General features: G+C 48.5%; 1 protein-coding gene across 1 annotated transcript in view; it reads left to right on the top strand.

Moving 5' to 3' along the window:
• Positions 1-169: 169 nt before the first annotated feature.
• The window catches only part of TBX5 (T-box transcription factor 5), a 37810-nt gene continuing 11782 nt past the window's right edge, over positions 170-26197 (top strand). Inside the window, exons 1-6 of the mRNA XM_042805307.1 lie at positions 170-340; positions 2025-2119; positions 4880-4999; positions 5722-5869; positions 8052-8204; positions 17287-17378. Coding sequence (XP_042661241.1) covers positions 194-340; positions 2025-2119; positions 4880-4999; positions 5722-5869; positions 8052-8204; positions 17287-17378 — 755 coding nt within the window. The 5' untranslated portion in view covers positions 170-193. The remainder of the gene's footprint in view (positions 341-2024; positions 2120-4879; positions 5000-5721; positions 5870-8051; positions 8205-17286; positions 17379-26197) is intronic.

Raw genomic sequence — 26197 nt, 5'->3', positions numbered from 1 at the left:
AGTTGCGGGCAGCGTGAGTTTGTCGGGCAGCCCTGCCCCGCGCTCCGGCTCGCTCCCTGCTACATATCTGTATATATATATATATATATATATATATTTTATTAAACGTCAGCATTGACTTATGCGTCTCTTATCTCTGCTCTCTCCCCGATGTGTGCCTGCAGTGGGGGATTCAGCGAAGGAAGCTCGTAACATGGCGGATAGCGAGGAAGGCTTTGGGCTCCCGACCACGCCGGCTGACTCGGAGGCCAAAGAGCTCCAGGCTGAAGCCAAGCAGGACGCTCAGCTGGGGGCCACCAGCAAGTCCCCCACCTCACCCCAGGCAGCCTTCACCCAGCAGGTAAGGACCCACGCTCCTCTTTTCTCTCCCCCTCGCTCTTTATTTTTCCCTTTTCTCTGCCTTTTTCTCCCTAAACGTCAGCACAGCTGGGTGGCTGCTGCAGCTCAGGGTGGTGCTGAGCCGCTTTAGGCCCCACGGGAGTGAAAAGCCTCACCTGAGTGTGGGCCTCATCCTGCTTTCGTGTTATTTGGGCTGGTGTTCAAGCGCTAAACCTCTGGGAAAGTACATGCGGGAATGCTGGGGTGCGTGGAGGGGCACGCGTGGAAAAGCACCCACAATACCAGAGGCGCCCGCCCACGCGGCGGTGGACGCACAACCACAGGAGCCCACGCGCGAATGTACGAATGCACACGGAAACGCACCCACAGACAGCTACGTGTGGGTGTCTATATTTGCTAAGGACTTAAGAACACTCGTGGCTGTTCGTATAAGTATGGATGTGTATATACGGGCAGCCCCCGCGCGCGCCGTGCACCCGCAGCTCTGCCCGCACCCACGCGCTGGGCCCTGGGGGGAAGTGTCACGCGTGAACCCCGGGGCTAGGCACACGCTGGGGTGCCCCTCACACCCTCCATCATCCCTCATCCCCTTAAGCCCCTCACCCACCCCTCCGGCGGGGTGCCGCGTGTTACCGGGACACGTGTGGGTTCCCACGCGAGACCCGCCTGCCGCAGCTCCCCACGGACTTCCACGCTGCCGAGGAGAGCAGGCCGAGGCGGCAGCTTCTCTTGCCCCGTCGCCGGGGCCTTTCCCGCCCGGGGCCGAGCGGTGCTGGGGGCCGGTCCCCGGTGCTCGGCCGGGCTCGGGGCAGCCCCGGAGCGGAGGGGCGGGGGGAGGCGGGGAGAAGGGCTTTTCCACCGAGATCGCTTCGCTTTCAGCGTCTGCGGCGCCCCCCCCCCCCCTCCCCGAGAGCCTCGCTTATCCCCTGGCAGGTAAACCCCCGGGGGGGAACCTCCCCCCCCCCCCGCCGTGGATGCAGCCCACGGGGGTGAGGGCAACGGGCACCGGTCCTGGGCTTGCCCTAGGGCTCGGAGCCACAGTGGGCGTTTGGAAAGCGACCACCGAAGCGTTTGGCGGGGCTTCATTTTCAGTGGGGGGGGGTGGGGTGGGGGGCAAAGATGTGCTTGGCTTGAGGGGCGGCGGTCCACTGTGCCTCCCACTCCACGGTGAGGGGCCGTGGTGTCCCCGCGGTGCCAAGCGCTGCCAGCAGCCCCCGTGGGGTGTGGGTGAATGAAACGAGCGGGCGCGGGGAGCAGAGATGACACCCCACGCCGCTCCAGCCCGCGGAAGAGAAGCGGGCGGGTGGAAATCACTCATCGGAGGGGTGTAAATCTCCTCCGGCTGGGTCCTGGGCCGGGGCGCGGGGGTATTTCTCCCAGCAGCGGGGAGGATGGGGGGGCTGGCCGGCTCCGGGCCCCCTTCCCCCCCCCCCCCCCCCCCCCACCTCCGAGACCCGCAGGATCCTGCCCCAGCCCCCCCTTAGCCAGCATCACCCAGCTCCGGCTTGTAAACCCCCGTTTTCCCCGGTTTTGCAACCATATAAACGGCTGGATTTATCCCGGGAATGCCCCCAGCTCCGGCCTTTTCCCGCCGAGCTTCCCGCCGCCCCCTCCCTGGCTGCCCCCCCGGTGGGGCTCTCCCCGCCCCACTCGGGGCTGACGGTTTGTGCCTTCCTCCCTCGCAGGGCATGGAGGGGATCAAAGTGTTTTTGCACGAACGGGAGCTGTGGCTGAAATTTCACGAAGTGGGGACGGAGATGATCATAACAAAGGCCGGGAGGTAAGAGTTGCGGGGGGCGGGGTGGGGTCCGCGCTCCCCCGCGTGTCTGCGTGGCTGAATCTGCCTTTTTGTTTGTGCGTGTTTGCGGGTGGTGGTGGTGGGGAATTGCCTACGGGACACACACGCGCGTGCTCTCACAGCCACGTGGGTGGGGGTGCGTGCCCGCGGCCCGTCTCTCCCTGACATTGCTACGGTCACGTCTCGAGTGTGCCAGACCCACCCGTGTGTGCGTGTGTGTGCACCCGCAGAGCCCTGCCCGGGGCGGCGTGCGGGGAGCCCTCCCTGCGAGGATACACTGACCAGAAATTGTTTCTTCTGGCTTCTTTCTAAACCAGAACAGTTGGATCGTTAATCCCAATTTCAGGCCTTTGGAAACTTTCCAGGCGAACGCGAGTTGCAAGCACTTGGCCAAAAACTAACCTTGTTTAGAGCAGGTCACTGGGCGGTTTCGTTGTTGTTGTTATCATTATTATTTAAAATTAAATATTAATTTGCTTATTAAATGCTGAGCAGCTCGGCCCTTCTGAGATTTTGTAATGCCTTGCGCTGTTTATAGAAGTTTCTTATTTATTTTGCGCACACTGATGCCAATACATCCAGAACACCCACGCCACCCCATTTAAAAGTATATGTGGTCTTAAGCTACTGTTTATATACTGATAGCAAAGCTGTTTAGATGCATAGATAGATGTGTCCGCAAATAAATAGCATGCGGATCTAACTGCGTCCAGATACACATTTCTGTATGTGTGTGTTTGTCTGCGTGGGTGTATAGAAAAATATACAGCCTTGCAAATCCAATTTTATTGGGATTATGCGTAATCGATTCCATGACCGGTTTAGTAAACGTGATCCATAGATACTTATATGTGTACGCGTGTGTATTCGGGTGCCTTTGGGGCGGTTTGGCTTTATCCTTAATATTAGTGTGTTAGAGGACTGTTAAATTGAGGAGTGCCTAAGCCAGCGAAACCCAGTAAAATAGTGTCTCCAGTCCCATCGGCGAACTGGGGGCAGCCTGAGAGAGGCTCTTTTCGTTGTGGTTTTAAATTAAAATCCTCGGAGGAAGAGGAAAAAAAAAAAAAAAAAACAACCAAACCTTCCACGCGTAGAAATAGTAGTGGCTTTAGATTGCAAGGGCACAATAAACAACGCAGAGTCAAACTTTCATTTTGCTCTGTCATCTGGTATTTGTTGTGGTCGTCCAAAATTTGCCTGAAGAGGGAGGAGAAAATAATAATAATAATAAAAAAAAGATAGAGTTGGTTGTATAAAGTTTTAGCGAACAGATCCGTTTCACGGCTCGCCTTCCCCGTGAACCTCGATGTTGCTGGAAAAATCGGTTTTTAAGAAGGGTCTTGTGTCCAGGAGGACGTGGTACAAAAGCGGGGGGGGGGGAGAATATATGGGGGAAAGCTGGTTGGGGCCGGGGTCCTGTCGATCCCCGCAGCCCGGTGCCGGCTGGGGGAGCAGAGGGACCTCCCAAAAAAAAACAAGTTCACGGGAGAAGAAAAAAAAAAAAAAAAAAGGCAGCGCACGGAGGGGAGACATAAACCACCTTGCAGAAATTTTAAACAAAAAAAATCGCAGTGGACAGAAACCTCATCTGGAGAGCAATAAAAAGACATTTACAGTGGAGGGGCTTTAGGAAGATATGGGATAGATTTCCTTTTTATAAAATTCCCCATGTTTATTGTTGGAGAAGTCCCTGTTCTTGCTGCTCAGGTGTTTTCGATGGAGTTACAGATCATTCTTCAGGTGGAATTCTTCGCCCTTAAAACGTTAAAGATAAATCCTCGCTTTATTCGTTGGTAGCTTTTTTCCTTCCTCCAGTTTTTTACAACCGAATTAAAGCCCAGCCCAGATGCCCTATAGCAGAGATAAGAGCCCGAGCCTCGGAGAAGTGTGCAGTATTTTTAGAGGTGTGGGGTTTTTGTTTATGCGTATTTTAAGTCCAGGGATACATTTTCAGCTGCTTTATTTTTAAATATTTGGAAAGCTCGAACTAAAATAACATCAGTGTTTTAAGTCCCTGCCTTGCAGTAATGGAAAATATTTCGAAAAGCCCCTGTCTTCAGTGTGTATCCGAGTGTTTCCAAGTATTTGTCAGGTGTGTTTGCTGATGTCTCTGTACGCGCGTACGGCTGCACACGGATTTGGGGTTACACCTGAGCGCACGGAGGGTTTTTTTAATATCTGCACACAGAGCCATTAATATACATAGGGGGTGATTGAAATATATGTATTTTAAATACATATATTTATAGATTTTTTTTTTTGGCAAATGTCCCCTACCGTTCCAGCCGTTTATGTATACAGGGAAGTAACTTGTTTCCAAAATTTGTTACGATCAGATTTGCTCGAAAAAGGGAGAGTCGAAGTCTTGGCGAAACGAATAATAGTAAAAATATGAATAGACGATCAGGCACACGAGTAGGTGAATAAATAGAATAAATAAGCAAGCCAGCCTCGTTATTCCTATTTTGCCTTGATAAACCGCCTGTTTCGCCTCAGCTGGGACCCGCGGTGGCACCCAGTGGCACCCCCCCATCTCCTGCACCCCGGGGGAAGGGTGCACCTCTCCTCTGCCCGAGCCTTTCGGGAAGGTCCGTCCGAAAGTGTGACTTTGTCCTTTTGTTAAATGACACCCCTCGTCTCCTCTTCGCAAACACATACGCGAAACCACTTTGGAAAACTTTCCCTTCTCCGCTTTTGTATTTATGTACTGTTTTAAAAAAAAAAAATATTTATTTTTTATAGGCGTATGTTCCCCAGTTACAAAGTGAAGGTCACTGGACTTAATCCAAAAACTAAGTACATACTGTTGATGGATATTGTACCAGCGGATGACCACAGATACAAATTTGCAGATAATAAATGGTATGCAAGTGTGGGGGAAAGAGGAGGGAGGGGAGCTCCATGCCGGGCTTTCCGGGCTGGCCAAACCTGGGCAGCACAGGTTGAGGGATACCCTTGAATCAGCGGTTTATCCTTCTTTTTCCCCTGCAAAGGAGAGATTTTGGGATGCAGGGGCTTCACCTGAGCCTCTCGGGATGCTCCTGCAGTCCTTGGGAGAGAAATGCATCCAAAAAATGCGAAAAGTCTCTCTCAATTAGTTGACGATAACTGTCATCCTGTTTGACGATGAGATTATTGGCTGTTGTGGAGCTGATAGTTTAATTACATTAAGGAAGGGAATATCTCCGGGCAGGAAACTCTTAAAGGATTGGTACACGGTCTGTCCTTTGCTCCTGGTTTGGGTGCCGGTAACGGGAGAGGGGGGGAAGGAGGGGGTTAAATGGGGAAACAGCGAGAGCCATCTCCGACGGGCAAGGTGCCAAAAAGCTCCATGAATTCCCCGAGCGTCTTTGTAAATGCCTGTTCTCCCCAAGCACGGCGGGACTGTCCGGCACCGCGCTGCCCACGCGTACGGGGATACCCAAGTGGGAGGGACCCCACGGGAGGGGATGGATGGCGAAGCAGGAGCCCACGGGAGGGGATGGATGGGGGAGCAGGACCCCACGGGAGGGGATGGATGGGGGAGCAGGAGCCCACGGGACGGCCCCCCTTAACTGAAACTCAGTGCCTGTCCCCCCACGCAGGTCGGTGACGGGGAAGGCAGAGCCGGCCATGCCAGGGCGGCTCTACGTGCACCCCGACTCCCCGGCCACCGGCGCCCACTGGATGAGGCAGCTCGTTTCCTTCCAGAAGCTCAAACTCACCAACAACCACCTCGACCCCTTCGGACATGTAAGTACCAGGGGCGGGAGAAGGGCACCGGGAGTCCCACGCGTGCTCACGTCCTTCTCCCACGCCTGTTTTTCCCCAACGCTGCCAGCGCCACCAAGGTCGTAGTAATGGCACCCACACCCAAATCCGTTGTGTTGGTGGGGTGTTATTTTCTTCCCTGAAAGGGTGGGATGAACCCCGATGAAGGACCCCCCCCCAAAATAAAAGCATAAACCTTAGAAATGGGCTATTTCGCAGCACCGCGTGGGAATTGATTAAAGACCCTGGGGGCTGGAGTCCGCGAGTGGGCGAAACTCACCCAGCTTAAATAAGTATTCAGCTACCTGGTTTTAATATCATGGGGAGTGTTGGAGTGTTAAAATCTGCTCGCTGCCTCCGTGAATTTGGCTAACAGGTAAAATTAATCAGGCATAATTTATTCGAGGAAATAGGACCTAAAACCATGTGGATTCTTCGATCCAAAAAAAAAAAAAAAAAAAAAAGAAACAATAATTAAAGACAATAAAAAAAATAATATTGAAATCCCGCTAGAGCTTCTTGGATATAAAAAGGTCTTTGCTAGACTCGTGGGGCCGTGAAAGCTTGTGTGAATTCTGCAGCCAGAAACAGCCCTCCTTCGAAGGTCTCCAAAGATGCGTGTTCCTCTGAGCAAATATATATGTGCATGTATGAATAATATATATGTCTCTATAAAAATATATATATATAATTACTTAAGCGCATATGTGAATCCAGATCCTGCAATCCCTTTCCAAGAGTGTATTTTTCTCCAGTCTTGTTTCAACACTTCAGTTTCATTTTTTTTCCACTTTTTTTTTTTTTTCTTCGCTTTTTAATGATAAATCTAGTGCTATTAAATCCTCGCCCACGTGGTCGCTAAGAAGTGAGGGGGGGGCTGCCGGGGAGAGCGGCTGGACAAGTCCCCAGCCCACCCCAGTGCTGAGCATCTTTTTACGAGCGCTCCTTCCCCCATCCAGTTGGGGGGTTGATTTTTTTATTTTTTAAATTTTATTTTTTAAATTAACATTTATTTTATTTTTGCCTCGAGCTGGGGGCAAGGCGGTTTGCGAGTGCTGCTTTCCAGAGATAAGGTCCTTCCTCACCCCGGGAAGAGGGAGGGGTGAGCGGGGACTCCGCAGCCCCGCAGCCGGGGGGACCCCTCCGCCCCCCGGGGCTGGTTTTGGGGAGCAGTCCCAGGGCGGGATCTGGCCCGGGGGGACGGGGCCGAGCATCCCCCGCTGCGAACAGGCGGCTCTGGGGAAAAATCCCTCTAAACAAACCGAAGGCGCTGAGGGGACAATAAGGGACTTCAGAGGAGGAGCTGCACCAGGAGTCTCTCAATTAGAGTCGCTGTAATGAAATTAAAAACCATTAGATCGTTCACCGTTGATGTCTACGACTTTCCTGGATGTCAAAGCAATTTGCTTAAACCCCCGGGACGGGGGAGGCGGCGGCGGGGCGCGCTGCGTCTCGCTGTCGCCAGGGTCCGGCAGTCATTATCGTGACCGAGCGGCCCCCCGCCGCCCCCCCCTCCGCCCCCTTCCCCCGAGATTAACCCGGTACCGAGCAGGGACCGCTTTTTATCTTGAACACAGCGCGTCCCCCGCCACCCTCCTCTCCCATCCTCCGCGGGTGGCTGGCGGGGGAGGACACACTAAATCCCTCCCCCCCGTCTTGCCTCTTTGCCCTCCTCAGGGGGGAAGGGGGGGGGGGGGGCGCTTGGGATGCTCGGACCGTCGTGATGGTGAACTGGGAGTTTTTGGGGGGCTGTCAAGGACCTGATAAGGCGGGAAGCCCCCACTAGCAGCAGGTTCATGTCAACGTGTGTTGGGGGAGCAACTCTGCCCCCACCCCGGGGATGTGGGGAGACAGCAGCACAGCCCGGGGAGGGGGAAGTGGGTAAGGAGCCACCTTTCACAGCATCACCCGGCCCTGATGGGCTCCTTTGCTGGGCGGGGGGGAGATTTTCTTGAGAGAGATGCACCTAGCACCTAAGTCAGCCCTTCTGGGGGAGCCCTAGGAGGCCAATATTTTAGGGAAGGGGAAGTGAAGACCTGCGGACCCCTCTCTTCTTCCTCTTCGTCTCCCCCTCCCCGGGCAGCGGAGCGGGTGGGTGGGTGGGTGCGTCACGCTGTGCCTCCCCCATTCCCACGGGATGTCCTCTCCTTCTCCCCTTGCCCAGATCATCCTGAACTCCATGCACAAATACCAGCCCCGGCTCCACATCGTGAAAGCGGACGAGAACAACGGCTTCGGCTCCAAGAACACCGCCTTCTGCACCCACGTCTTCCCGGAGACCGCCTTCATCGCCGTCACCTCCTACCAAAACCACAAGGTGAGGGGCCGGGCCAGCCTCGCCCCGGGAACCGCGTCCCTGCCTCCCCTCCTCCCGCTGCCGCTTCCGAGGGCCCCGGCTCCCCTTTCCCCTTCTACTCCCCCTGTCCCCCTTCTCCTTCCTCTTCCCACCCCCCCCCCCCCCCCCTCCACTTTCTCTTTTCCCCCCTTCTCCTTTTTTCCCTCTTTCTCCTTTTTCTTTTTCCCTCTTCTCCTTTTTCTTCCCCCCCTACGCTCCTTCTCCTTTTTCTTTTTTTTTTTTTTTCTTTCACCGCCCTTCTCCTTTTTCCGTTTTCTTTCCCCTCCCCTATCTTTTTCATTTTTCTTTCCCACTTCTCCCTTTTTCTTTCCTCCTTCTCCTTTTCCTTTTTCTTTCCCATTTGTCCTTTTTCTTTCCCAATTCTCCCTTTTTTTCTCTTTCCCCCTTCTCCTTTTCTTTTCTCCTCCTCCTTTTCTTTCCATCCCCCCCCCCCCCGCTTTCTCCTTTTCCTTTTTCTCCCCACTTTCTCCTTTTTCTCCTCCTTCCTTCTCCTTTTTCTTTTTTTTCCTCCCTTTCTCCTTTTCCTCTCGCCACACACCCATCCCATCCCCTGTTATTCCTGGCGACACATACAAAGCGTCTAAAGACGGGGCTTAGGGCGAGCCGAGGGGGAATTAGCTCAACAGGATGGTTTGCTCAGAGAGGAGACGACCAACCGAGGAAGTTGGTTTTATCTTCTCCCCCCTCCCCATCGGTCAAAGGCTTGTAATCTGGAGAAGGGAGCCCGGCGCTCCCCTCCGCGGCCGGGGGGCTGATAACCCGGGCTGGCCGCGCTCCGGCCCTTTGTTTGGGATGGGGCTCCTTCCTCGGGGGGCCTGCGGGGAGGTCGGCGGGGGGCTGCAGGGTTGGCAGTGAGGAGGCCCTGGAAGGAAAGGGAGGCTCTGTGCCTGAAATCAGCTCCCAGCCTGCCCAAGCAAAACAAAGGAAAAAAAAAAAAAAAATCAAAGACAGTTTTCTTGGGGTGCCGCTGGGCAGGCATGTGTGGGTTCCCACTGCCAGCCCTCTCTGCTTGTCTGCTCGGGGGCGCCCTGCTGGGGGGCTGCTGCACCCTCGCCTTCCCCTGCTCCGCTTTTGGGCTTCCCCAACCAGTGAGGCCAGAGAAGGAGGAAGGCTTAGGGCTGGGGAAGAAGGCTTAGGGCTGGGGTAATTCCCAGCAGATGTATTAGAGATGCCTTTCACCAACTGCCCCTCAGCGCTGCCCGCAGGCCCTTTCTAGGGCAGAGCCCCATGAAAAGACAATTTTCCTTCGGAATAAAAGCAAATTCCTCCCCAAACTGCGTAGAAAGCAATTACTACAAACTTTTACTTGTACTTACGGACAGGTAGGATGGTTCCTTTGCACTGGACAGAATGAAATGATTGTTTTTCAAGTGGAGAAAGGTCATTTAATACCCCAGAAAAATCCTGGATGCTTTCCTGGAGATGTAAATAGGAAGCTCCTAAACCTGCGTGCAATGATTGCGTTTCCTCTGTCCATCAGTTGGCAAAGGAGGTGCAGAAAGCAGAGGTAGGCTGGAGAAGAAAGAGTGTTTCACCGTAACTAGGGAGAAAAGAAAATACTTCCCTGCCCTTTAAAATAGGAGCTGTTGGCACGACCAGGACAAGCAAGTTGAATCCAAATTGAGTCCTTGCCAAATTATGCCTTAAATTATAACTCCGCTGTGGATGCTATAAAATCAAGTTTAACTTCTGCTTGATGGATTCAGAGAAAGAATATAATATTAATAGAACTGGGAGTTAATAAAACAGGACACACTGCTCGCTTTAAAGGCATTTCCCTATAAGAAAACAGACCTGAATTTAACTGCTTTCCTTTGAAGAAAAATAGGACTGTTTTATAGAAAAAGAAATTATCATGCAAATAAAACAAAAGCAAAGCAGAAACATGTAAGTACAGTAGTTTGGGAAAACTGCCATATTAGGAGGAGCAGGAATATTTGATTGTAAATCAACAACATCTGGTTGATAAGAAGCGACATCTGCGTATCCGTCTCTGTCAAAACATACGCACTGACAGACACATGGATCCCTACAGACACACACGCGCTCGCGTCCCACCAGACACATGCACCCGCATGCAGACACCACTACATATTTTACACACCCCCCTACACATTTTACATACACTTACATCCCTCCTTTCCCCCCCCACCCCAACACACGCATTCCTCTTCTTGCGGCACTGAATCATTGGGGGAACAAATAAAGAGTGGCTGTAGCCCCAAGATAAAGACCCAATTGAGAAAGATAGAGCCATAAAAATAAACCAGGGAATGATCTACCCTAAATGGCATCTCCCTCCAGGGAAGGGAATAAAATTTGTAGCTTGCCCCAGCGCAGATGGAGAATAATATCAGGGCTGAGGCAGCTTGCAGCTGGTGCTGTTGGAGATGCTGGTTGTGCACAGGGGGTAACATCCTTCCGCCGAGGCGAGGGGCAAGTGGGGTCTTTTCCACAGGCAGAAACACGAGTTCAGCTTTCGCAGCTGAGATGTTGCTTGGCACAATGGATTTTCACGTGGCACTGCAGACTGTGCTTTCTGTTGCCATAAATGATCGCGGTACCACAGATCTGTGTGTGTCTACATTGAGCTCCCCAAGGAGGGTCTGCCTGTCCAGCCCCACGTCTCTCTGTCAGTGCACTACCTAATTTTTCCCATTTACAACCATCTCTTTTCCACCTCCACCCATCACCTGTAGCTCATCCTTCATGTAAATTTTCCTATCTGCACAATCACACACAGTTTGTATATTTTACACATAGTTTTTATATACCCACGTATTTTACACACGTACAAATATATACACACAAACAAATTTATATGTGTGTCTTTTACATGTGTACACATGTGTCTAAATTTTACAAATGTATACATGTATGTTATAGGTGAATTATATTACAGTATTAATTGTATGATTTGCCCACAAATGCGTTTGAGTCTATGCTTACACAGCTTATGGAAATACCTGCCTGATTTCAGAGCCGTCAATTTGTTTCAATAGCACAGCTGCAATCCCAATGTAGGGCTTGTGCTTATTTCCCCTGATATTTTAGACAGCCTGAAAAGATATTTAAGCACACTGGGATCTCCCCCTCGCCAGCCCTACTCCCCAAAAGGAGGCTTAAGCTATGAAGAAAGTTTTGGTAAAGTTTTCAGTGTGGTTGTCAGCAGCTTGGTTGACCACCTCCCCCCTCTCTGCAACCCTGAAAAAATACCCCAGAAATATTGAGGTGTTAAAATAGGTCACATGCACATTTCATTTCCTTGCCATTTACACAATGGGTGCTTGCAATCAGGTTGATTCCCAAATATTAACTTCCCCTGCAGTTAAGTACCTTTTTGCTGTAGCTTAAATCATTGTGTTACTAGCTCGTATTTATTAGGTACTAGCTCTCTGCTTAGGACCAGGAAATGAACCCTAATAGACAGAAATAATTAAGGTTCTGCCCTCATGAGGGTTCTTTCAAAAGCAAGAATTCACAACAATTATTCTCATTAATTTTTACAACCTACTTTGCCCGTTAGCTGGATTTGGGCTTTATATTGGTTTCCCCTCCTCAGGATATCCGGTTTTATGCTTTCCCCCCCCCCCCCCCCAACTTATTTAACGTTCTTGGTAGCCCAAATTCTTTTAAGGAAACATTAGGCCCAGCTGGGATGCTATAGGCACCCAGAAATGCTACGTGCGCCATAGAAAAGCAGAGGACTGGGGCAGGGCTTGGCTGAAGTCTAATCTGATGCACTCCCAGATAACCGGAGGGCATAGAGAAACGTGCTGGTGGGCTTTCTGAATATATAGGTTCATCCCACTCCCAGAAAGACCCCTGTACTAAAAGAATGCTGTTAAGTTGACCGAGCTGACTGGTGTTCTATCCTGCCAAATTGTGGAGAGCTGCCTGTGCGGCTCTCCTCCGAGCACGTGGCCTTTTGCCGCTCCGTCGAGGCATCTGGCAGGGTTGTGTAGGAGGCGGGCAGGTCCTTGGGCTCAGGATGTTTTGCCTTGACAGTTCAATTCTCTTTGTCTTTGGTTGCAGGTAGCCACGTCCATCACTTCAATAGAGGCCACCGGGGTGGTGGCCTGGCTGGCATCCTATGGATTGCCTCTGTGTAGAATCTGGAGCCGGTCCAGCCCCTCAGAGCAGCCCTGCAGGGCTGTGTCCCCCAAACTCTCTCTGCCCAGTCTGGAGCCGCTGGTCCTGTGTCTTGCCACCTCCATGGCAAGAAGGGGCAGCTCCCCTCCTTACTCAGGGAAGGCTCTTCTCCGAAGGGGGGTCCCCCAAGAGCTGAGATAGGCAGGGCTCCCTGGTGTTGAGTGAGGTGAGACCATCTATCTCTTCTTTGTCGCTAGGACTGGTAGCTTATGTGCAGCTCTCAGTCACTTGGGGACTGCAGTGATCCCTTCTCTTCTCACTGACCTTCTCCGTGGTTCCTCGTATCTCTCCTCTCAAATGCTTAGTCCCATTCCAGGCTTCGGTGGGAGAGCGCTTCCTTCAAGAGGTCTCGTGTCCTTCACAACCTGTGTCTGAACCAGTCCTGACCCCCTCTGCCCCTTTGTCCTCAGTCTTGACCCTGCTTCCTTCCCAGCCCCGGGACAGGATGCTCAGCCAGCTCCGAGCAGCTGTCCCCTTTTGGTCTTTAATCCAGAACCCCTCCTCAAGCTCTGCAAAGACACCCTATTTCTCATCAGCTTCACTCCTGCCTCCTGACCCACCTTCTCCCTGCCCCCAGCCCAACACTGGGCAAGGCCTGTCTCTTCTCATCCTCCGTCCTTGTTTCCCAGTTCAGCCAACACCCTCCTCAATGAGCCCCTCTGTCTTGCACCAGTAATTCTGACCAGTCACTGGCTCTCAATCCCTCCCATTTCCTTCACTGGCTTCTGGGTTCAGCATCCTCTCCCCCCCTGCCAGCAGCCCCCCCCTTCCCCTGGCCTTCACCTTGGGCTCCGAGTCCCAGTTCCCCATCCAGCTCCTCTGTTTGGCCCAGACAGATGTACGTAGTCTCAGCAGGCAACTTGTCTTCATCTATTTCTCTGGTTTGGCTTCCTCCTCCACACTGACTTGGTTTCCACCTGGGGTATGTGAGAGTGTAAAAGAAAAAGGCTCTGTGCTTTCAAGCCTGAAGTCCAGCCTCCCTGTTACTCCCAGTACAGCAACTGTGGTGGTGGCAGGAATGGTCCTGGCCCGTCTCTGCCGTGCTGAGCAGGACCAGGGTCACCTGCACAGCAGGGACAGCACGTATCCCCACAGCATGGGGAGGTCCATGCGTGCTCAGCTCAAGGATAATCACCTTGACCTCTTCCTCACTAAATAGGTTGACCTGAATGGTGATTTTTTTTCCCCACTCAGACTTTTAAGTTGTCCGAGAGGGGCAGATCATCACAAGAAGAGAGCTCAGAAACTAAGGGTCCCCATCCCTTGCAGGACGTGAAGTCCCTTTTCCAGCATGCCCAGCCTTTAGGGTTTCAGAAGAGCCCCATAGGGTCAGGGTCGTGTGTTTTTGCTTAGCTGAAGTGCTCAAAAAAAAGTGTGACTAGTTCGGCTGATAGTAAAATAAGTAAATAAAACAGAGCCCAGGGTATTTACCTGGTGTAGAACATTTCAACCTTAACAAAGTTTTGTCAGGTTAGAAGCAATTGAGAAAGAGATCTTATTATGGCAAGTGCGTGACAAAAAGTAATACTGAGTGGTGGTTTTGACCCTGGACATAACAATATTCATGAGCCTGTGGACACAAATACCCATATAAATATATGGTTGTGCAAAAAAAAAAAAAAAAAAAGTCTTCCCTGGACCTAACTAAATGCAAAGCTAAATTTTATTATGCTGGAGTTAAAGGTGCCGTTGGAAATGTCTCAGCAGAAGCGTTTTGTGGTCAGTTAGCCCAGAGAAAGGAGTGTGGAGGAGCGGCACTGAGATTTCATTGGGAACTGTCACTTCCCGTTAAAGTGAAGATGAACCTATAGGTCAGACAAGCCCCAAAAAGTGTAAATCTGGGAGGCCTCACCCCGGAAAGTTCTCATCTCAGAGGGGTCTGCAGCAGCTTTAGAAATCAGTGGTCAGTAGCGAACTTTGCCATCAATTTCTTTCAGTCACAAATACATAAACAAAGCCCTACAGTTTTATTGAATCTGTGCTATATAATTTAGCCCTGGGCACTCTGTCTTAATGACCTCGCAGGACGTTGTATTTTTTTTATTTTTCATGATGTAACTGTCAATTGACTTTCTGACAGCTTTTTCTTTCCCACCCCAATGAGTTACAGTCAATTAAACAGTTTCGCTATGGCAAAGTTGATCCAGAAGAAGGTTATTTCCATCCATTCGTTTGCTTTTCCACCTCTGAAATAGTTTGTAAGTCAGACAAAAACTGGCCAAACAAAATATCTTCCACAGGCTGTTTTCTAAAGCAGGGATTCACCAGTTTTTCTCTATTTTCTATTTTGTTGTGTATGGTTTTGTTAAATCTGGCTTGGACTCTCCTGGCTTAGTGCGAGGGCTGATGCCTTCAGGTGTCATCTAGGGAAACTTTGTTCTGAAAGCTCCTGCTGAAATCTGTCTGAACTACACCAAAGATCTGAGACCCAATTTAAAACCTTCTGCAGTCCCTGGTTTCTAGATGCCTTCAATCTAGCAGATGTTTAATTTCAAGGAGGCTGAAGTCAGCCGTGCTTCACTTGGAGCTTGCTGCCACCAGCACATATGTTAATACCTTTGCTTGTAAGAGTGTTCCTGATGCGGGTTAGGGGTCTTCTCTACTCATAAAGCGACGTATTTGCAAGATCAAGGTCCCTTATGATATTTTGTCTGACATTTTTGGGGTGATTAAAGGCTTGATTCATCAAACAGGGCATTCATCCGAGGTCCTTAAATTAGGCGCTAGCGTGTTGACGGCTCCTTCTCTGGTGAATGGTGAGCGCTGGGGACCTGTGAAGGCAACGTTACCCACCTCAGAGCCCCAGTGCCCTCTGGCAGTCCCCATCTCCCTCCATTGATTCCAGAAGGAATGCTGGGAGACGAGGTTCCCAGTGCAGGCGCCTTGGTTAAAATGCCTTCGGTTAGGTTGGGATGAATCCGGCCCTTTGTACATTTGTGTGCTGGTGCCAATACTGTAAATCCTTGCTCAGTGAAGGACTTCACTTATGCAAGCAAATATTGCCATTGGGTTCGGCAAGTGAGGACAACTCGTACATTTAGTGTGCTTCAGAATGCAAATTGCATAGAAACATTCAAAAAGTTGAATAATGCCTATTATTCATTACAGAAGTGCCACCACCTCTAAGGTGGAAACCGATAGGCAGTTTCTTTGCAAAATACACAGCTGGTTGTCTAATGATTCAGGGCTTTTTATTATAAAATGCGCCCCTGTTTTACTGCTAGAGAACGGCTCAAATGGCAAGTTGGATCAAATAGATTGTTTGTTTACCCTTCTCTTTGAAATCTGAAATGCATGACAAAAAAAGTGTAATGGCCTGTTTATATACTAAATTAGGTCTTGATTTAATGGGAATGCCCATGGGGACAAGCGTAGTGGTGATGGGGTCTTTGTGTGAGATTCAGGGCTGAATTAGGCAAAAATGGCAAATAAACAAATGGCCTTTGGAAAAAAAAATGCTATAAGACAAGAAAATAGCAAAATAATCTGGTCGTGCAGACACCTGGCAGGGTTTGCTATTGACACTAGCTGAGCCAGATTTTTCTCTTTGAATTTTGGCAAAGAGGTGGGTCCGGTTGTGTGTGCTTGACTTGGTGAACATGAACCTCTCTCTGTTCTCCCGCCATTAATCTCGAGCTCTTTCCTTCCCATTGGCCAACTTTCAGTAGGAAGGAAGGACAGTCTTTCCATAAAACGCGGAGAGCTCAGAAAGTTCCTCCAGTGGCAAACACAGGGTTGTCTCTCCTCCTGGGCAAGTGCACGTGGGTCTCCTGGCTGAGGGCTTGGACTGCCAGGCAGCGATGGAGAAAGAGAAGAAGGGGAACTGTTGCCTCTTCTGCCTCTGCCTGAATATTAGGGCACTGCAACTAGATCACACCTGATCCAGACTCAGTCCTGCTCTGCAAAGGCACCAAAGCATTTGCATCAAATTTGGCATGGCAGAGTTTGTACAAGATCAGCAGGGCATTTGAGGGTGTTGCTGGACCACAGTTAACATTTACTTAAATGACAATCCCTGGCTTGAGAAAACCTACTCATCTAAGCCCTCAGGAGAGGCATGTGAAGGAAAGGATTGCATTGCTTTGAGTAACACAGTTGCTTTGGATAAGGGTACGTTTTATATGGCAGCTGCTTTAAACTTTTAACTTAGATGTTGTAAGAGGACCAAAGTCAGGAGTCTGAGGGGAATTCATCCCAGCAAACTTTAGATGCTGAAGGTAACCAACTAAGCGAGCAAACGAGTCCCTCTTAATTCCTTCTAGAATTAGTGGGGAGACAAATATTCCTCCAGAGCACGATGGTCAGAGGTGAAGTTGCCCTCTGAGTACCTTAGGCAGTGTGGGGTCAGCTGTGGAAGAATGTCTGATGCAGAGCACCTGAAGTTCATTTAGCTGGTCTGGAACACCGAAGGGATGAGCCTTGCCAGTCTGAGTGAGAGGATCCAGGGTCTGAGAGGTAAGGTTTCGGTCATGGCTGCACATTGATGAGAAAGTGCTTGTTGGAGTCAGTGGGATTTATTCAGGCAATATGACTTTCATCCCTGGTCAGTGCAGCCCTTTCTGTCCCAACAGCACAAAGAAAGTAAGTAACTTTAAGAAAGCAGGTTTTCTCCAGAGAAAAACGTGTCTCTGTGTGTGCAGTCCCACTTATTAGTTATGGGACAAGCCTGAGGGAAGCGAGAGGTTGTTGACAGGAGATATTTTTCCAGTGGAGAGATCTAGAGGAAGGCCCATCTGGAGTGGTCAGTGCCTGAGCTGAAGGATGACTTGAGCTCCTGAAAGCTGCGTTTCCCCCCACATCCCTACTGGCTTGGGTTTAATAAACAATATCCCCTCTCTCCCAGGCCATGCCTTGGACTTGCAATGAACTCGTTGCATTTCCTCCCTTTCAGATCACCCAGTTAAAGATTGAGAACAACCCCTTTGCGAAAGGCTTCCGCGGCAGCGACGACATGGAGCTCCACAGGATGTCCAGGATGCAGAGGTAATGCGTGCCTCCGTCATGGGGACCCACTCAGGACCGCGAGAGCAGCCCGGGCTTTGCTTTGCATGTCACTTGTGGCTTGAGCTAAGCCAGGACTTACTGACAGTTCCTTTTCTGGTATCTGCATGTGCATTTTACAGCAAGCTGTTGAAATATCATCAGGATGTGGGGCCAAAATCCAGGACTTCCCACTCTGAGGTGAATGCTTTAACTGCTGGGTTACAGAGGCAGGATCTCACTTGTGGGTTGTCCTCTTGGCCGCAGAGACCTTGTGTTTCCTTCTGACATGTCCCCATCCAGAACAGCCTCTAGCTTTGTGCTAAACAGATGTCTCTGTGGCTGCATGTGGGTTTAAACCTGCTTAAAGCAACAAGAGACTTGGGCTAGCTCTGGGAAGCTCTGCTCATCAGGCTGCTGCGGAAGAGCTGTTGGGTATTTTTTTCCCCAGGTGGCAGTGCTTTAGAGACAAAGCTCACATCCTTGTTCTGGGAGCAGGCTTGTTAAAGATGCTCCAGATGCCTCTGGAGATCTTTGTGTGGAGACCAGGCTTGTGCTGGTTTCTGGCTTTTGGAGAGTCTTTGGCAGGAGGGGAGTGTTTGTTTGGTTGGTTCTGGATGCGCAGAGCAGGAGCATAGACGTGGTGGTTTCGGGTTGAAGAAGGAGGGTATTAGAAAATGTTGGGATCTCCAGGGCCAGGTGGCTGAAGAGGTCTTTTTGAATCTCAGTTTTGGATGTAAGTACTTAAGCTGAAAATCAAGCCTAAATCCTGTTTAAAAATCCCATTTAAAGTCCTTTTCTAAATGTCAGGTCCTGCCAGTAATTAACTTTTCACTTCACTTGGAACTTTGTCCACGTGTCCAGTTGCTTCCTGGTGCAAATGTTTTGCAGGAACACTGCCATACCCATGATTATACCTAAGACAGATGTAGATGCTCAATATAGCTTTTTCCGTCCAGGGGGGGCAGGAGCCACCCTAGATCCTTTATTCCCCGGGGCCAGCAGAGCTGGGTCGCAGTGGGGGGCTGTGGGGACCTGCGTTGTGACCTTCTTCTGGGAGGGCTCTCTCCACCGCCCGCCCGGGAGCCGGCTGCCGGTGGTCACCGCAGCCGTAGCCGGTGACCTGAGCACGGCTCTCCGTAGCCGTGCAAATCATGCCGGCGCGCAACCAATAATGCCTGTAATCTTGCAAGAGCTTAGACCCGTAATCCTACTCAAATGGGCAAATGTACTCCTGTGTACAAACATTTTCAGGCTCAGACCCAGAAAAACATCTATGTATTTAAATGTATATATAACACTTACTCTTCTCAAGCTAAATCATCTCTGTGGTCTTCTGAATGTGCCCTGTGTTCCCTGCCTGCCCTTTCCAACGACAGCACAGATCCTGGCATAATATGTCAATATTTATTTATTTATGGGTGCACTACCACTTGAAATAGCTTTTTTCCCCCTCCCTCCCATGCCAGCTTCCCAACCTCTACTGGAACTTGAGTAACGATGTCCCCCCCCCCCACATTTTTTTGCTGCTAAACTACTCTTTTATTACAGTTAATGGAAAGATTTGAAGGTTTACATTCATCGTGGGTTTTTTTGGAGTGAGAGGGAGGAGGTAAAACAGTGAGGACTATTAGAAGGGCTTCATGCCATATGAAGAGCATGGCATCTAGCCATGCTGAGCTTGTGCTAAAAATTGCTTGGCATTTTTATGCGGGCCTGTGGTCATACTCGATGATACAGTGAACAGAAACACTTGGAATATATAAATACACCAGCTCAGAGTTGGCATGGTTGAAAGGGTTAAAATCCACAGCACTGACTTTATAGGATAATTTCTGATGCTCACTTCCTTAATAACTTATCCTCTGTACCGATAGCATAGAAATGACTGTGTACCTTTACAAAGATGTCATTTTTTTAAGGGAGTGCGGGATAAGATTATTATAGTAAAACAAAGACCCATTCAAGGTTGAAAATATTAGACAAATATGCGCCCACCTTTGTGGTTTTTTATATATATATCTGAATATATACAAAATTATATATAAAAATATATGAAAACATATATAAAATAAATTATATATATAAAAAATAAATTGCATATATAAGATAAAGAACCATTCAGGATTGAGTATGTTAGAGACGTATTACCTACCTTTGTGGGTTTATACAGGTTTAACATATAAATATATATAAAAATATATTTTAATATATATAAAAATATATTTTAATATATAAATGTATGTGTGTGCATATGTAGTGAAGTTGTTTCCCAGGGATGGACCCACTCCCCAGCTGGCAGGTATAAGTAAGTCTATCTTGGCTCTAGGGGAGTGATGTCTATTTATGTCTTTGGAGAATATGGTGGGACGTATTTTTAGTGCTATTCCTTCATTATAGACAAAAGGTAGCTGGAAAAAACACAGTTTTAAAAAAGAGTGCACAGACTATTGTACTGGAAACTGGTGACCTGACATTCATCAGGTCACTGATCATCTCATTAAGGGATATAACCATGGAGAAAATGAATTTTTCATGCTGAGGAAAGCCTCAGCACCTATATGTTTTCCTTATTTAAATCTTCAGCGTTCCTTAATTCCCTGCACAGGGCTATTGCAGAGGGGCATCTCCCAGCCGAAAGCAGCCCTAGGAAAAGCAAACCCCAGCAGAGAAGGCTGAGAGGCCCAGCTGGGTGCGTGAGCTGGCTTGTGGCATCCCAGTTTTGGGGAAAGCTGGCCCCAGCTGCGGCCAAAGCGTGTCCCTCTGCTCACCCCCTACGCTTGCACGCCTGGAGCAGCCTGGGAGGCTGAGCCCCGGTGAACTCGTGCTTCCAGCAGCAAACCTTCAGCTCCTGATGCGTTGCGTGGGGCTCGGGTCGGGTGGGAGTCGGTGCGGGGCGGCTGAAGATGCCGCCCAGGCCCAGTGTCCCCGGGCTGGGCTGGTGCCCAGGCTCCCTCCGCGCAAAGCGGAGCCTGACGGGCGCTTTCAGAGAGCAAAGCTGCTCGCTTTGCAGAGCTCACCCCGTGGATGGCAGGGTGGGTGAGGAGCCCTCCCTCTGCTTGTCTCGCCTGCAGAGTCTGAATGGTTTGCTTGGAGTAGGTGCCTGACTTTTAAATAGCTAAAATTACATGAGATAAGGTCCATCCTAATGGAAATAATTTCCGTCTGGCCAGCTCTGATGGCCTCCTTGCACCTTTGGCTGCCAGAGGATGGGAGGGAGGCCGGTTTGCTGGGTCCAGAATGACTTCACTTGCTTCAGAGCAGGTCTTGCAGGGGGGTGAAGTAGAAATAGGTCTAGGTGCCAGTGGAGACTTGGCCTGATGGTTCATCCACTGAACACCTACCCTTGGCAAAAGGTGGGGACTGAGAGGAAGCAAGATGAAGCAGGGAAGAAAGACAACTTCCAGTGCCAAGAGTGAGCTCAGAGCAAGGTCTCGGGTGCCTCGTCGAGGACTCTCCCTCCATCTCTGCTTGCTTTCGTGTGCTCTGGCCAAGCAAGAGCAACGCGCTGGCTCGAGTGGCCTCTGGGGACAGGAGCTCTGCAGGGTGGATGGCTGTGTCTTCCCAAACCCATCCCTCTCCATGCCTTTCTCCTTTGCAAGGCCTCCGTGTCGGTTTTTCTCCTCCTGTTTCACAGAAAAAAAGTTAATAAGTCTTTCCAGGTAGAAAACTTCATTCAGTAGTGATATTAAGCCTTTCAGCAGCAGATGATTTTATTCAAAAAGAATAGCCACGAGCTCCAGAGCGATCCAAATTTCAGTGAACACAGAGACTTCTGATACATGTTCATTTTCCCCCCCCCACCTTTCTTTCCCAAGATGCATGAGACATCTTTAGCAGTCTTTTTGACAGGATGAGTGCTCTGGGAGAACAGTTCTTTTAAAGTTTTCAAGTTTATGAGCATGAGATCAAGTCTGTTATTTCCTTGATTTAAAAAAAAAGGAAAACACACTAGAGGAAAATGTGTAAAGGGATGTGAGTTAAACTGCATCTGTATCCTGTGGTCGTGCTGCAATTGAAAAACATAAATCAGGTAGAAATTATGTAGCTGTGATGCTGGGAATTTTAGGCAAAGCGTTCCTTTTGGATCTCTTGCCCCTCTGTACTGTAAAAATTCCTTTTGTCTCTGCTTAGAACTTCTGCCCGTGCCAAGGGGAATTTGGTGTGGAGAGCAAGAGCAAAACACGCAGCAGAAATCTGCAGATGGTGAAGCTAATGCAGAGAGACGATGAGATCTGCATTGCAGATGCCAGCGTAGGACTTTGCCCTTGAAATTCCCCATGCATGAGGGTCAGTGGAGCTGTACTAATAACCCATAGCTATCGGGTGATTTGGGGAGTTGTATGCAAGTCATAGCTTTTAGTTTTTGGCTTTTTTAAAAATCTGTGACTGCCAAAAGACAGCAGGGGATAAGTGTTTGTGGGTCTGGGGCTAGAGCACTGTAGAAGAGCAATTCTGTTAAACCCTTTAATCAATTTTTACTGATCATCTGCAACTCCCATTGTCTTCAGCAGTTATTATGGGTGCTGAAGAGCTTCTGGAAGTCTCAGGCCCTAGTTACTGTTAATTCAAATTAATTCAGTTTAGTCCTTGAAGATTTTTATTGAGAAAGCTTTTGAGAGGAAAGATGATTATGTGAAAGGGCGGATCTTAGCTCCCTTGATGGGTACCTCAGGCCCTTTCAAAAGATCCAGAATGATCCACTTGACAAAGAGTGGCAAGTAGTTCAATGTTATGTATAAGTTTTCTTCGTCAAAGATCATGAGCCATAGTTTGCTGCCTTTGGCACTGATCCACAGTAATCTTCCTGGCTCCAAAGGAATTATTCCAAAGATTTCCTGGTGTAACTGAGAACAGAAACTGGGCCAGACGAAAAGGACATAAAATCAGTACCATGGTTCAGAGCTGGCATAATGGAGAAGACGGTGCGTTTTGGGGTGCCAGTAGAATAAGTGGATGAGCCTCTAGGCTCCCAAAGGGTTGTCTACCCTGACATGCTAACAGCGTGTTGGACTGATAGGCACCAGTCTGACTAATGCAAATAGGTCTCGGTCCAGTGCAAATGACTTTGCTCTTCTTACCTCTTCTCATTGCATCTTTCCATCCACTTTAATTTCCCATGTTCTGTCACTGAAATCTCCCAAGACTCACATGCTGTCTGAGACATTTTCAGTGTGAGACTTGGAGTTAGAACATCTGTTGGAGAGATGATTATTTCCTCTAGCAGACGTCCCAAGAAAATTTTCCTGGTCAAAGCCCCAGTGGGAACTGTAGGTTTGAATTGTATTCTATAGAATTTGATGGAATTCAGATGAAATCCAAAATAAGGGTCTACAGACTTTACTGAAGGGTATCCACAGCTCTTTTAAAGTGAGAAAGTCAGCTCAAGAAACACAGGGTAGCTGCAGTTTCCTCCACTGCCCCTTCTTCGGGGGAACTGCTCATCAGGACCCAATCTGCAGCAGCTCAGCCCAGCATGTCAGAATGCTGATGCTGCCTCTGTTGGCCAGCATCCATGCTCCATCTCTTCTTACTCTAACATGGACAGGGACATTTGTCTGCAGGAATCTCATTTTTTATTTGTCTGATAATGATAGATCTAGATCTCTAGCTCGTTCTTTTCACTGCTGGTTCTTGGGTTTGTTGCAGTGCTCTCTTTGGGCTGCGCTGCTCAGATGAGTGATGGAAGCACTGGTTGTTAACATACCATGCATGCACCCAAACCAGGGTTATTGGATCCCTTCACATTCTGGCAAGAAGATCAGGACATTTGATATGTTGGTGGAGAATGCTGCAGTGAACAGACTCCCATAATTTTCAGAGAACATTTTGACTTATATTACTAGACATCCAGTCTAGGGTATTATTTTTGGTGGGGCTGGCCTGCAGTCCCCATGCAGAGAGAGGTCTTATTTGATCTGAGGGTAAGACTGAAAGTACTCAGTACTGTGGAAGTACTCAGTAGTTCCTCTCTTACCAAGTCCTTTCCTCCTGTAGTTTACCCACTGCAGACTCTCCAATCTCTTGAGAGTGGTTCAATTTTATTTCAATATGCTGGAAATAAGCTGAAATGAATGTACATTGAAAATTGTCAGTTGTTTTCTGTTTTTTGTTTTCCTTTTTTTTTTTTTTTTTTTCCCTGAGAGATGGTATATTTATTCCAGTCACTCTTTTTTTTTTTTTTTTTTTTTCTCTTCCTCTTTCTATATGTGTTATGGCTGACTTCCATTTCTTTCCTACTCTTGAGACTCAGCAGGAAGGACAACAATTGGTGGCCTGGGAAATATAAATCCAAATGCCTGTGAGTTATATTTGCCCATCTGGAATTGGGGTTTGAGTCTGCACCACTGTATCCACAGTACAGGGTGGGTGGAGGGGATGGGACTGATAAGATGACAAACATTTGTCCTTTTGTAGTGTCTGACTAAGGAGGAGTGAAAATCTCATGGCAATTTGGGAAGAGTGGAGAGGAATCCTTGTGTTTGGCCACTGATATACCTTTGGTCACATTTTAGACTAGAAATGGCCATTGCAAATGAGATCTAGACAGTTACCAGCTCAGGGGATGCTGTAAGAATGTGGCAGCTACTAACCACGGGGAAATCCTCTCCCATATCACGCTTCAACTTGACCTTGAACAGATATCAGTATGATCCTTGGGATCTGGCATTTAAAAAGTCTTTTTAAGTCCTGTTACCATGAGGCACAGCAGCTCTGGAAAGCCTTGGTATATAATACTTTATTGCAGAAATATCAGAAGCATCTTCTAAAATAATTTGCTTAGGGCCATCAGGGGTTGGATGCTTCAATGCAGAAGTGTCCTGGTTATAAACTCTGAATCTTCAAAGAAATTTTTAACAAGGTTTTTGTCTGGCAGCTGCATTTACTATGTATTGGCTGGTACATTAGGAAATTTCAAGTCTGAACATGAAAATACATTAAAAATTACTACTCTTTTACAGTGTAGTGATAAGCAAGAAAGTGGACTGGATGTCACTCTGTGAAGGTCTATATTTATTTTTTTTCCACAGTTTTTGTAAATTTGCAGAGGCCAACAAGGTTTCAAGATCTGAGATAACAAAACCTTCTTGAATTTGCCCCTTTGAAATCTTTGCTAGATATGAATTTGTGGCATAAAGGAGCTTGTGAAGCTCCTGAGTCTGCCGTGGCGAGAGCATCTTTTGGCCAGGGGTGGGGGAAGATGTCATGAGAGAAAATGAGACCAAGTTTGCTAATTCTACCTGGCAGAGATCTGATTTGGGTGGAAGTGCCTGGGGAAATGCAGGAAGGATTCACTTGTAAGGCCTGATCTGTAGGGTCAGGGTTACATGATGAACTCTGAAGAGGAATGCGTGTGCTATTAGGAAATGGTTATGCAGAGCCGGTGTCCGATCCTATGGGTCTGGAGAACACGTGGCCAGGTGGGAGTTAAGAACTGAGTCCAGACTCCAGGATTGAGTGCCTTCATGATAGACTTGGACCTCATCCCTGATTTCTTCCCCCAAACTTTATTTACAATCAAAATAATATTCTCTCCTGGTGGCCCTTCCGCGGGAAGCCGGGTGGTGCAGAGGCTGTGCAGCACCTTGCGCAATGCAGCTCCCCACTTCTTCCCCCCTTCCTCCCAGTTCCCCTCTGCTATTGTAATACAACAACTACGGTAACTAAATATTCATCATTAGCTTCCAACAGACTTTAAATAGACCAGTGACAGCTTCCTTCCTTGTAAATTCTTTCCCCAAAGAACTTTTTTTTTTCTTCTAATTTTACAATTTTTAATGCAAAAAAAAATGTAGCCTATTAACACTCCCATGTAAAACTAACTCACATTCTGGCCCAGGAACAACAGTCTCTTCCTTGCTGTGTGGACAATTTCCTATATTGTCTGTGTAAGTCAAGCTTTAATGCTTTTTTTTTTTTTTCCCTTCCTACTTCGCTACAACTTTTTTGGACAGCAAAATTTCTGGACACAATGGTCATTTTGTGCCTGCGGTGAACAAAACCTTTCATTCAATTGAACTGTGACCCAGGATTCTGATCAGTAATTTTGGGAATAGTGACTTTTAGGGCCTAAAAAAAAAAAAAAAAAAAATTCTGATACATTTGTAAGGACCAAAGGACAAACTGACATGGTAGCTATGCACACTGCATATTGAGTGGGCTCAGGAAACAGTATAAATGTTTCAAGATGACTCTTGCTTTACAAGGCACCAAAGATTTTTTTATTAGAGCTCAGTTCCTGTAAGGAAGAAAAAGGTAGAAATACAGAGATAACTGCCTCCGTGTATAGAAAAATGGCAAAGTGAAAGAAAGAAAATATTTCAGATATTTAGTTAGAAAATACTTTCCTTCCTCTCCCTCTTCAAATAGTTGATTTTTTGGCAAAAATAACACCCAACGTGTTTTGACTGAAATGGAAATATTTCAGTCTGGAGAGAAGTCCTTGTGATACCTCCTGGGAACTGCTGTTTGGAAATCTGTTGTCTCCAACCTGTTCCCTCTCTACCATGACTCCCTGCTCATGCTGTCTCCTGCAGATCACCATGGTCCTCTCTTATGGCCATGGAGGCTGTCCTGACCCCTGGGAAACGCAGTCTGGAAAGAATTTGGTCCCCAGTGCACAATAGGAGTGTGGGATCCTGACACCACCTATGCTGACACTTGGGGGTAAAAATATTGCTGTTTCAGGCGAGCAGCTCCTTTATGGAAAGAGAATATTTTTTTTTTTTAATCAAGAAAAAACAACCAGTTTGTTACATTTTCCCTCTCTCAGCTCTCCATTGAGACAGAGGAAGCGCTGATTTAAGTGAGAAGTATCTGAG

This window comes from Tyto alba, unplaced genomic scaffold, assembly GCF_018691265.1.
Source record: "Tyto alba isolate M040663 unplaced genomic scaffold, T.alba_DEE_v4.0 Super-Scaffold_44, whole genome shotgun sequence".
NCBI classification, from domain to species: domain Eukaryota; kingdom Metazoa; phylum Chordata; class Aves; order Strigiformes; family Tytonidae; genus Tyto; species Tyto alba.
Note: the sequence above shows the minus strand (reverse complement) of the source record. Positions and strands in the feature narration are given on the sequence as shown.